Raw genomic sequence first — 12,855 nt, forward strand, 5'->3', positions numbered from 1 at the left:
GGCCAGTGGGAGAGCATGTTTTCATTTTTGCCGATCGCTACAAAACCTCAGTCAACTAATCAACTAATCATGGTCTTCAGTGAGGGTCTTGATAAGTAGAATCAGGGGTGTTAGTGCTGGGCTAAAACAAAAACCTGCACCCAAACCGGCCCTTTTTCGGATAAGACTGGACCCCACTGATCAAGTTCTTTCCATAGTATCATTGGAACGGTGATCTGCCTGTTGCAAGGGCAGGCTGGAAGTAAAGGTACCCAACACCAATCCACAGTGTCCCACTATGGAGAAGTGAGCCCCAGGTCTTGGGTTTGAACCCGCCCCGCCCATTCTGTGTGCATGTTCTCCCGGTGTCTGCGTGGGTTTCCACCCACAGTCCAAAGACATGCAGGTTTGGGACTGCATATGATTGCTACATTGATGTGGAAACTGAAAATGTAGTTATAAATAACTAGTAAATTATTTTTGACGAGTAAAAAAATAAAATGGCGGCATATGGCAGGGGGGATCCTCGGTCGATCTGGCCTTTCGATGTTGGTCCGTTGGCGTCGGGCGGCGTCCGTTTTGACCGACTCTTCTCCTCTGCTCCAGGCTGTGCGGCTCTCCCATTGGATGCTCCTGAGGGACTCGGCGTTCTACACGCTCTCCGTGGCCGCTCTCATCGCGGTGAGTGCCCCCCCCCCCCCCCCCGCCTGCAGGGGCCTGACGTTACCACCAGGGGGAGCCATTCCCAGGGGAACCCGCCTGTATCCCCAGGCACCCTCAAATCCAAATCCAGCCCCGGTTTTCCTTTCTCCCAGGTTATTAACTGTACAATTTGTGCTACTGTCTCCACACCTGACTCTCTCTCAGGTAGAGGACAGGTGAAAAACCGGAAGTTCTCGCCCCTCGAGGGAATTAGTGATTCTTTCTGTATAATTAATCCCATAACCAGACACCCAAAGCGCCATATGCAGGACCACATGTTTCATAATGTCATCAAGATGTAAAAATCACGCATCAAAGGGTGTCACGTGCTGTAATTATGACTCATATCGCTTTGTTTGTTTTTATCGCAATGATCACAGTTGTCCGTAAAACTTTGACGTGGTCATCGTTGTTACCGCTACAAAGGGGAAGAGTCGGGTGGGGCTTGCACATTGGCCTGGGGTAATGGCTTTCCCTGCATCCCTCCTCTCAAAGGGTTCGGTGTGTGAGAGGGGGGTGTCTGTACAGTGTCTATGATTGAGTGAGAGTGCAGTTCTGTCACATTTGGCCGTATGGCGGGGGGCTGAGTCAGGCGGCGTTGGAAGCCTCCCTGAACACACCCTCGAACCAGCCCTCCGCCAGGAACCGCACAAAAAGATGAAATGGCCGGTTCAGTCAACGGGTACGGCGTGGGAGCGCGAAGAACCGGTCCAGTGGCTGCAGTAACGCCTCGAAAACGAACACACAGCTCACACGGCGTCTGTCTAATGTAGCCCAGCGTAACGGTGAAAGCATTTAGCTGAAACATTGCCTCTTGTTCCTTTTTACTTATTTCTTCACCTGCACCTTTAGGTCGGGCATCGATGTAATACATTAGACCGGTTTTTGGAATTAGTTTTTGGAATTTAGTGTGTTTGCAGTGCGGATTTTTTTTCTTCTAATTTTACTACAATTTAGTCCTTGACTAAATATTAGCATTCATCTGAGCACAGTAGCAGGCTGTTCCTATTTATCTAAGAAATCTGTGATGTAGAAACAGATTTCATTACATTTTCATTCATGGGATTCCCCAAATTGAATTATGCAATGTGGAATTAAGAAAAGGCATAGCGCACTAAACTCCACATATATGAAATTATATGATTTTCTCCCTGACAGACAGTTGGCTTTATGGATTATCATTTCAGTAAGCCGGGTATTTGATGAGAACAGAATTGCAATAACCCACAAAATGAACGGAAGACCATCCCTGGGATTTCTAGCCAGATCCCCCTCTACGTTTCTCTGTCTTACTATAGATTAGCTCCAAACTGGAGCTTTATTGGAAGAATCCACTCCGAGCTTGCTGTCCCTGTTGCCAGTTTGTTTTTTGAGGACAGAACCTCTAGAGCAGTTCTGCCCCCTGGTGGTAGTCTAGTAACACTGCGTGAAGCACAGAGGCCAAGGGGAGAGTGCTCTGTCCGTAAATGTGGAGCTGACTTGGAGTGTCTGTCAGCTTGGGGGGAAGGTTCTCTGTATTATTTTCCCTTAGCCCAGAAAACATGTTGTAATGGATACAGCCGGAATAATTTAATCACGGTCCTCCAGGGCTGAGAACTGCTCATTTTCCCACTCTCCCTTTACCTGGGAGTCAGGTGTGAAGACAGTCAGGCCAATCAGCAGCACAAGAAATGAACACAAGGTGGACCTGCGTTGCCGTGAGCAATGCAGTTTTAACACTTCATGCTGTTGATTGCTGCACCACTGGAGCTCACAGCAAATGCTTGGCAATTTCAGATAAAAAAAGTATCTGCCTTGAACCTGTACAGGAAAGGCTGGCTTTCCCGTGATTTCACTGCTAGTGATGTCATAATAGTGATGTCATTAATACTGGCACGACTTGGGATGACGGAATAGGCTGTGATATTTCTCAGTTTTCCTGTGAACTGTGAACCATCTTTCTTTCTCTTTCTCTTTATAGTTTATCCACGATGAAAAAGTTTCCTGGTATGTACGAGCCATTTCTCTTGTGGTGTGTCTTTAGGAAGTTAGTGTAAATTTCAACTTTTGCCTAGGTGTAGTTACAGGCAGGGTGAATCTCACTGTGTGGATGAACCCTTAAGGAGGAGTCAGTGAAATTAAGCACCGCATGGTCCACAGAGTGTTGGGTGACATCACTGTTCCACCTTTAATTTCTGTGATCCTTGTCTGAAGTGAAGCTGATTTTGATTCTCAAATAGTGATATTTACGTGTAATTATATTCATGTGAATAGAATGTTCTCAATGTTCTCAATGTTCTTAACTCTTAACAATGTTCTTAATGCTGATGTAACAGTCACCACCCACTGTAATTTGAAAGCAAAGGCGTTCTAGAACTCCAAAACACTCTTCTCTTCAAAGGGTTGTTGGCTTTGTTAATTAAGATATCTGTGATTTCAGTTGGGAGTCACTCATCTTGGTCCTGATGTACCTGGTTTACATACTGATCATGAAGTAAGTGTGTGTCCCAAATTTCCCGCAGTTGAAAATCTGTTGATTGACCCATCCTCGACAATTTCACTTTAACATTTTTAGATTTATGAATGTATTGAGCAGACATGTGTACTAGTGCATTACATGTATTGGATGACGGTAACAATCTCTTTCGAAGGTTCAATTCACGGATGCAGCGTTATTTCGAGCGGCAGAAGAAGAGCTCTGTGAACTTGGCCAACGGTACGACCGGCAACGCGGACAACGACGACGGCGCCAACTGTGATGCCACCGTGGTGCTGCTGAAGAAAGGTACAATGCCTCCTCTCTGGATCCTCCTCTCTCTGGAGCCTCCTCTCTCTGGAGCCTCCCCTCTCTGGAGCCTCCTCTCTCTGGAATCTCCCCTCTCTGGAGCCTCCTCTCTCTGGAACCTTCTCTCTCTGGAGCCTTCTCTCTCTGGAGCCTCTCTCCTCTCTGGGGCTTCTGGGGCTGAGACTGTGTTTCGTGCTTTAATGTGATTTCTATGGGCAATACAGAGATGCTAGCTCAGATTAGCACATCGTGGTTGTGCGTGTGTGTGCTTTTTTATTGTGCATGTGTGTTCATGTTTTCCCTCACGTGTGTATCCTCACATGTGTGAGTAATTGAGGGCAAGTGGGTGTGTGTATGTGTTTGTGTGTGTGTTTGTGTGTGTGTGTATGCATGGCTGTGTGTTTGTGTATGTGTGTATGCATGCATGGCTGCATGTGTGTGTGTGTATGCATGCATGGCTACAAGTGTGAGTGTGTGTGTGTATGTGTGTTTGCATGAACCTGTGCCGGTGTTGAGCAAATGTGAAATGTAAGTGCTGATCTAGGATCAGTTCTGTGTTGTAGCTCATAATGTATCAGGTCAGTGTGTCCAGGAGAAAACTGATCCAGGATCAGACGTGCTACTCCCAGATTCTTTATGACAACATGCCCTTCTCCTTGATCTCAGGTGCAGGCAGCTTGTTGAACATGTAGAAAGCTGCATGCCTAGCCCTAATCTTCTCATCTCTTCACCCCCCCCCCCCCTCCGGTTTGACCCCCGTTAGCCACGTTCCACCGCAAGCCGTCCGTGCTGATGGTGGATGAGCTGCTGTCGGCCTACCCCCACCAGCTGTCCTTCTCCGAGGCCGGCATGCGCATCATGATCACCAGCCACTTCTCCCCTCGAACCCGCCTCACCATGGCCTCCCGCATGCTCATCACCGAGGTAACGGGGGGGGGGGGGGGGGGGTCAGCCCATTTCAGGATTTACTGCCAACTTCTTATGATACACTGCAGTTAATAAGGACAGTGAAACATTTTTGGTTGTTTAGGCTCTGTACTCCAGCACATTGGATTGGAAATAATGATGTTCTAAACTGTTTATTTTGGTCTCTGACTGTTTTTCTCTTATTCCTCAGCCTCATAATGGCTTCTTGAAAACTTTTGAAACTCCGGTCCTCGTGTTGATCAAAAGCCTAGTATCAATACTAGATACTGAAAGCTTTCTTATGCCTGCACTAAGGAACTGATTAAATACACCGGACAAATCAGAAACAGCTGAGAAGCCAACTGTCCAATTACTTTTGGTCCCCTAAAATGGAGGGACTCGGTAAAAAAAAAAGATGCAGTGCCTATACAAATCACCCGATATGGATGTAAATACCCTCAAATTAAAGCTGACAGTCTGCACTTTTACATAATATTCATGGTTTCATTTCAAATTAAAAGTGCTGGAGCACAGAGTCAAAAGAGCATAAGTTCCACTGTGCAAATACATACTTACATACTGCACTGTACTTATTTTACTAGCTCAATTTAATAATAATAATTGTAATGAAAGCTACTGCTTCTGAGTTCAAGTGGGCCATTTTCATTTGTTATTGTTTATTGAATATTGATTATTGTTTATTGATTATTGGTTACTGTTAATTGATTATTGGTTATTGGTGTTTGTATGTCCTTCCAGAGGCAGCGTCTGATCAGCAGCAGGTCCTTCAGTAACGGGGACTCAGAGGTGACCGTGAGGGTCCCGGGACGGCGGGGGGTGGAGAACGGGCTGGGCGGGGCGGATCGGGGGCTGAATGGGCACCGGGGCGCAGCAGGGGAGGATGACCGTGGGGGAGGAAGAGGAGGAGGAGGAGGAGGAGGAGGGGGAGGAGGGGTGGAGGCTGGGAACGAGACGGAGAACGAGAACGAGGACAACGAAAATAACGAGGAGGAGGAGGAAGAGGAGGAGGAGAACGAGGGACCGTTACTACCCTTTCACCCCCCAGGTAGGCTTAGTCTCATATGGGCCTCGATTCAATATGTCCGCCAGTGCTATGGGCCTATGCATTTCTACAACTTCAGTTCAATAAGGCAAAGTATGTTATGCATAGTGCCATTGCATCAATGCTGGGCAACAGTCCTTGAATACCTGGAATTAAACACAGAAAAACAACTCAACGTTACATTAACCTGTTATTAACACAGAAGCCGCTAATCATCATCACTAACTAACTGGTAACCCCATGTGTGCGAATTATCAAGTGTGATATTTAAATAGGCTGACAAAGGAACTCAGAGATAACTCAGTGAGAAATTAAATGGTGAGGCAATAGCTGTTATGGAAAAATAGTTTTTTTTAAATATATTATCAAGATTGTCAAGATATTGCAACTTTTCACAATATGTTAAAGAAAACGCGAACCATTACATTGTTATTAAACAATTACGACTGTAATGGCTATTTTCAGATATAGGCAATTTATTTGTTTTGTCTTCAAACTATATTTGCTTTAAAGGAGGATATTGTTTGGGGGTATTGTGACGCACCCTGTGTGTGGGACCCGTCCCTCCCTTCCACGTGACCTCTGACCTCCAACCTCTGCTCCTCAGCCGGGGCATGCAACAAGCTAAAATGGCTGGTGGCGTGGCCTCTGTGCCTACTGCTGTTCTGCACTGTGCCCAACTGCACCAATCCGCGCTGGGAGCGCTGGTTCATGGTCTCCTTCATCGCCTCCACACTCTGGATTGCCGGCTTCTCCTACATCATGGTCTGGATGGTGAGGGACCCCCGGACATGCTTGGTGCAAACACTGACCTTTGACCTTCACCTATGACCCCAATCTGTGGTTCTGTCCTAACCCAGATACGTGGCTTAGCCCTCACTCCGACTCAGATTTGATCCTTAACACTAACTCTGACCGAGATCTGAACCAAGAAACCCTAACTTTGATCATCAACCTATCCCTGACTTTGAATCACAGTCTTCACCTTGCTCTAATGGAAGCCTTCATTGAGTATCCAAAGCTTTTATGCATTTTGTGTCCATTTGTCAGCTTTAATACTTGCACAGAAGAGGACTGTGCGTGCTTGTGTTGGCCCATTAGAGGATGAAAACTAGCTTATGTTATTGTTGTTTGTTATTTGGTTGTGGTGTCTCCGTGTAGACTAACGTGTCTGTTTTTCCTGCAGGTGACAGTGATTGGCTACACGCTGGGCATTCCTGATGTCATCATGGGCATCACGTTCCTGGCAGCGGGCACCAGTGTTCCCGACTGCATGGCCAGTCTCATCGTGGCACGGCAAGGTAGGCACACCTGGGGTACACGCCAGGGCACACACCAGGGTACACGCCTGGCTTTCCCCCACGCGTATACGCCCAGGGAATCATCTACGGAAGGGCCACAGCCGGAGTGAAGGCCCAGTGTAGTGTAAATACAGTGTAAATCTTGTGTAAATGCAAGGTAAATGTAGACTAAATACTGTAAATGTAGTCTAAATACTGTAAATTCAGTGTAAGTGCCATTCATACAATTGGAAGCTGTGGCAGACTGTTTGTCTTTTTAATATTTAAAGTACATTTCTGTTCTGTGAAATGTTTTATTAATAGTTCATTTTGTCCTGTCCTTGTGGGAATTTAATGTGCCGTAGGTGCTCTGAGTTATTAAAAATGAATAAATCAAGTCGTTCTAGGAATGCAGGCTTTCCTTGGGAAGGTGTGATTTTATCAAGGATTTAATAGCATTGGTTCAGTACCACACTGAGGCTCTGAGGAGTGGCAACGGGTAATTTCCTGTTCCCTGTGGTCATGTGAGGCTTATGCTTCCTGATTGGGTTATGGGTGACCTGGAAGTACATTCTACTTTGGCCTGCACTGTGAACTCCGGCTGGGGGAGCACTCTGCCCATGAATGTTCCCATGGAGTGATTCCCATGCACGGCTGGTGTCAGCAGATGATAAAGTGTGTGTGTGTGTGTGTGTGTGTGTGTGTCAGGGGAGGGGGTTGAGGCTTATAATGCAAAAAAAAGGGAAAAGCGGCATGTCCATTTCTCTCTCTCTTCTGTTTATTTAACTACACTGGCTTCAGTTATTCCGACATTCCGCCATTCGATAGCAATCCTATTTCTTCTGGAAGGCTGTGTACTTGGGAAGAGAAAGGGAACATTCTTGTGATGATTTCATGTTATTGTTCTATTGTTTTTTGACATTCCCATAAACTACCCACTTTTTTTTCATGCTCGCAACTTCAGTCAGTACAGACATTTCTCTTGATGTGGGACTGCCCCCCTTCCCTCCTCCCCTCCCAGGTCTAGGAGACATGGCCGTCTCCAACTCCATCGGCAGCAACGTGTTCGATATCCTGGTCGGGCTGGGCCTCCCCTGGGCCCTGCAGACGCTGGCCATTGACTACGGCTCTTATGTGAGTTTACACCACGCCTTTTCAATGTGTGTGTTTCCTGCGCTTTCTCAATGTGTGTGTGTCCCGCGCTTTCTCAATGTGTGTGTGTCCTGCGCTTTCTCAATGTGTGTGTGTCCTGCGCTTTCTCAATGTGCGCGTTTCAATGCCTGCCTCAAAAGGCAAAAATGCCACCTTCTTAGGCAGTATTCTAAGGCAGGAAGGCATCAAGTGACTTTTGAAAGTTTGCAAAAAATGATGCCTTCTATGGTGCCTTAATTTGGATGATCTTGAAGGCAGTGTGCATGTAGAATATCCCATAGTTCTTTGTGATTAACCTCAGCCTTCTTCCTTCCGTTAAAATTAATGGCAGCTGAAAACAGCAGTGGAGTTCACACGGAACTGTAAAAGAGCTTGTCCACAAGTGAATGTATACTGAGAGCTCGATATTTTGTTGTAGTTATGTTTTTTAAACTACATTTTCATTACTTAACACACTAAAATAACGTTATTTAATATGTTTAAGGCTCTGTGGGCTTTCCATGAACTAGGCAGCTAAATTGCTTGTCATCATGTTATCACGTTAATTTGTCTCATATTGTCTTCCTGCCTTCAAAGTCAAAGTGCGTCTCACTACGCTCTGCTCTGGTGCTGCCTTTGAAGGACAGTGACCAATCAGGCAGCGAGACAACGAGGCGTCAAGGCAACCTGCCTTCACTTTGAGAAGCAGCCCTTGTCTGTCAGCTGTAGCTCCGCCTTCTCAATGTCTGTCTGCGTTAGCTCCGCCTTCTGCAGCGGAATGCACAGTCGCTCTGCAGCCAGTTCAAAACAAAATAACCGGGCGCATACCTTCAAAATTCTTCTGTGAGCGCAGCAGTGGCAGACTGACTCCAGATGTCAGTCGAGTACCTGCGTTATTTACCTGCAAACCAGAGGTGGAATGCAGAGTTGAAACCTGTGGACTGATCAAATATCCCGTGTCATTCTGGCACGACGGAATGCGCATGAGCATTATTTATTTTTCCCCTATTTCCCTATTGAAACTTTCTACTCTGTGTTTTTATTGAAAGGAGACTGAGCTTGTTTGGGGCTTTACTCTGCCGATCTCAGCAGAATTAATTTGCCTCCAGCTGTGGTTAACCCTTGTGTTGTCTTCAGGGTCAAAAATGACCCGCCAATATGCTTAACAGCAGAGAAAACCCCCTAAATGATCTTTTTACGACTTGAAATTCGATGACGAGGTTTTTGATGAGTGACAGGTTGTGTCTTCATGCAAAATAGATTTTAGGGTTTAAAATTCTATTAAGCTGCTTTATTTTAGGGGTTTAGTGGAGGCGGGTCATTTTCTACCCTTAGGACAAGGGGAGTATACAGAATGTTAAGACTGGGACTAAGGCGTGTTAAGAAGGGTTAAAGACGGATACGCCATGAAAGAATAAAAAGAAAAGCAATAAGGCAAGACGTCGGAGCGCTCCGCGGCTTTGTGCGGATACCTGCAGCCGAGCGCGGCGTAATGAAACGCACGTGTGGGGCGTCGGGGCCGCGGGGGGGGGGGGTGAAAGCGATCCGCAGTTCGCTCCAGAGGAGCGTGCGCCAGGCCTCGGCAGAAACGTTGCCGAATCTCTGATATCGCCCCGCTGGGAAGGCTTTGAGCTTCGCAAGGGAAGTAGGTCATCGCAGAGAGCGCGTGTGATGTGCAAGAGTCAGAGCGAGGCCTGACCTCGTCTGCCCTGGCACACCGCTAGTGAGAGACAAGATCTCTCACTTCCACTTGACACGCGTTATACCATGGAGATCATGTGATAGGGTTTCGCATCTTGTTGCCTGTAGGGGGTGCCGGAACTCACGTATACTTGTACCTGACTATATGAAAGACCATGTCCGTACTTTTGTAAATAAAAACAACAACAAAAACTGCAGAAACAGGAAAATAATGTCTTTTCTGACCACAAGTGAACGCATTGATGTATATTGTCATTTTACACGAGACATGGGGCTTCCGTTTTGAAGAACATTGTAGCTTTCATGAAAAAAGAATAACACAGTATCTAACTGTAAACAGCAATGGTATATTTGGTTTTGATCAGATTAATTCTGTTGTTACAATGTTATATTTAGATTGACTACTTCATGGAGTAGCATTATTATGCAGTATTATTACAGTAGTATTATGCAGCTCATAAGCACTGATGGCCAGGTGTGGTTCTAATGCTATCTAATGGCTAACTCCACCGTGCTGCTTGCTGTTAAGCATACTCATCAGCAGGAAATTGCACACCTGTTGGAAGATCTTCAGCACTTAAGAGATTTCCTGTGTTTTGACGCACGCGTGTATTCATCACACTGCGGTCGAGACCGAGAGTTTTCACAGAAGAATGGTTTTATGACGGAATGCCTTTCATTCTTATCTCAGACGACTTGGAATTCAGAAAGGCTTTGCAGAAATAATGCGTTTCACATATCTGTGGGCAGAGCGATCCTTTTCAGCACCGTGTGTAAAACTGACAAACCTTTGACCCATAATTTATGGACCGGGTCCCCGTTACGGTGCCCACTGACTATCCATGAGCTCGTGAAAAGCGATTTGAAGCCCGGGAAGGTTACCAGTGCTGCCATGTTGTACAATTTACAGCTCCTCCAAGCATGTGAGAGAGTGTCATAATCTGGTCCTGACTTGTCTATAAAGTATTGTTGTATTGTCCTAGAAAACACAATATGAAAAACAGCACATGGGGAAAAAAAAAATTTTTCTTGTGGGAAAAAAAAATCTTTACTTCTTTACTATTTTGACCACAATCGTACCATTGACTTTACATTGAAAACAGGTCTGAATTACCTATGATAGTGAGAACCGTCTGTCAGCACGACCGGGAAATGAGCTTCAGAAAAGCGTCCCTGGTTTGACCGAGCGACTGCCTGTCTCCTCTCCTCAGATTCACCTGAACAGCAGAGGGCTGGTGTTTTCTGTGGGGCTTCTGCTGGCGTCCGTGTTCCTCACAGTAAGTGCTGATGGACGCCGGCTTCTCTGTGCCTCTCCGCGGCCGACCCAGCTCACCAGTCATACCCAAACTCAGCGGCCATTTTCCCACTCTCACTACCCCCCCATGCCTGCTGCTGTGGCTCTTCTAAACGTACACTCACCGATAACTTTATTAGGAACATTTTTACTTTATTACACCTACTTATTCATGCCATTATCTAATTAGCCAAATTGTGTGGCAGCATTACAAAATGTGATCTCAGTGACTTTGACCGTGGAATGATTGTTGGTGGCAGACAGGGTGGGTCGAGTATCTCAGAAACTGCTGATCTCTTCGGATTTCCACGCACAGTAGTCTCTAGAGTTTGCAAAGAATGGTGCAAAAAACAAAAAATAAATCCATTGAGCAGCAGTTCTGCAGCCAGAAATGTCTTGTTAATGAGAGAGGTCAGAGCTGAATAGCCAGACTGGTCAAAGCTGACAGGAAGGTGACAGTAACGCAAATAACCACACATTACAACAGTGGTATGCAGATGAGCATCTCTGAACACACAGCGCATCATAACTCTAAGTGAATAGGCTAGAGCAGTAGAAGTCTAAAAATAATAAATACCTAATAAAGTGCTCACTGAGTGTATATCTGGATAGGAACACATTCTTCGGATGCAATTCACTGTGTTAGTGCTAGAGCATGTGGCTGATCCATGTCTGATGTTTACTTGAGAAGTATTGTCCTTATATAGTACATACAGTATATGTATAAAGTCAATCGTATAGACTAGTGTGCTGTCTGCCACATGAGTTTCTTTGCCCAGCGTTACACTTGCACATAAGAATGATTCCATAAATACACACGGGATAAATACCAACCTGGGTGGTCCCCCTATCCCTGCTTTTTCACTTTTTCCTCGCCTTCTCTCTCCCTATTCCCTTGTTCTTTTCTCTCTCTCCTCTTAGCCCCTATCCCCTGGTTTTCCTTTTATCCATCTCCTCGTCTTTCATCTCCTGTTTTTTTTATTATTCCTTTATTTAAACAGGTGGTCTTACCGAGATCAAGATCTCTTTTTCAACAGAGACCTGTTACGACAAAAAACAGAAAAATCAATGTTTACATGTTTGTTTCTCCTCTCCGTTTCTCCTGCTCTGCCCTTTCTCTCTTGTTCTTTCCTCTCTCTCTCCCTCTACCCTCCCCCTCTCTTTTATCCATCTCCCACTCTTTCATGTCTTTAAATATATGTATATTATCATTCCTTTATATAAACGGGTACTCTCATCGAGATCAAGATCTCTTTTTCAGCAGAGACCCGTTACAACAAAAAAACAGAAAAAGCAACAGACTGGGTGTCTCGGTGGCGTAGCCTGTAGAGCACTGACCGCATGCTCATCGCGTGTCTTCCCCTCTCTCGCCCCCATTCTTCCTGTCTCTCTATACTATATACTGTCCAATAAAGCTGAAAAAGGCCTAAAAAAATATCTTAAAAAAAAAAAAACAGAAAAAGCAACAGACGAAGATACATGTGAAGCACGCTCTCTCCCCCCCCCCCCCCAGGTTCTGGGCGTGCACCTGAATAAGTGGGTGCTGGACCGCCGACTGGGCGTGCTGTGCCTGCTGCTGTACGCGGTCTTCCTCTGCTTCTCCATCCTCATCGAGTTCAACGTCTTCACCTTCGTCAACCTGCCCACCTGCCGCCGCATCCTCTGACCCGGGCGCCGGCTGCCGCGGGGCTCCCCCACCCCCCCCCGACCTTTACGTTTCGCTTCTTACCCGTGCTGTTTCCGTCTCCCGTTTACCCCCCCCCGGTGCAATACGGAGCGACGGCTGCGTTCGCCTGTAGGAGGCGCTGCGGAGCGCCGGGCGGCGGCGTGTCGTCTGACACGCATTCAGGCAGGAGAGGAACGCAAAGGGTTCGTTTTTTTTTGGTTGTTGTTGTTGATGACTACCGCCTGATTTAATGTGAACAGGGCAGGGGCCCAGTATGGGCAGGAAGTCGGGATGAGTCCAAGGGCCCCGGCTGACTGGGGCCCTCAAAAAAAACCTGTGCTGTAATGGTGCAGGGATGGGGGTGGTGGG

The 12,855-nt window shown here is 46.3% G+C and overlaps 1 protein-coding gene across 1 annotated transcript in view; it reads left to right on the plus strand.

Annotated features, from left to right (window-relative positions):
* The window catches only part of LOC133114395 (sodium/potassium/calcium exchanger 3-like), an 81,475-nt gene extending 68,989 nt beyond the window's left edge, over nucleotides 1-12,486 (plus strand). The window contains exons 7-17 of the mRNA XM_061223733.1: nucleotides 586-660; nucleotides 2,642-2,667; nucleotides 3,101-3,154; nucleotides 3,312-3,445; nucleotides 4,209-4,369; nucleotides 5,111-5,417; nucleotides 6,022-6,188; nucleotides 6,601-6,715; nucleotides 7,716-7,828; nucleotides 10,738-10,803; nucleotides 12,334-12,486. Of these exons, the coding sequence (XP_061079717.1) occupies nucleotides 586-660; nucleotides 2,642-2,667; nucleotides 3,101-3,154; nucleotides 3,312-3,445; nucleotides 4,209-4,369; nucleotides 5,111-5,417; nucleotides 6,022-6,188; nucleotides 6,601-6,715; nucleotides 7,716-7,828; nucleotides 10,738-10,803; nucleotides 12,334-12,486 (1,371 nt within the window). The remainder of the gene's footprint in view (nucleotides 1-585; nucleotides 661-2,641; nucleotides 2,668-3,100; nucleotides 3,155-3,311; nucleotides 3,446-4,208; nucleotides 4,370-5,110; nucleotides 5,418-6,021; nucleotides 6,189-6,600; nucleotides 6,716-7,715; nucleotides 7,829-10,737; nucleotides 10,804-12,333) is intronic.
* Nucleotides 12,487-12,855: the final 369 nt, after the last annotated feature.

This window comes from Conger conger, chromosome 2 (genome assembly GCF_963514075.1).
Source record: "Conger conger chromosome 2, fConCon1.1, whole genome shotgun sequence".
Classification (NCBI taxonomy): domain Eukaryota; kingdom Metazoa; phylum Chordata; class Actinopteri; order Anguilliformes; family Congridae; genus Conger; species Conger conger.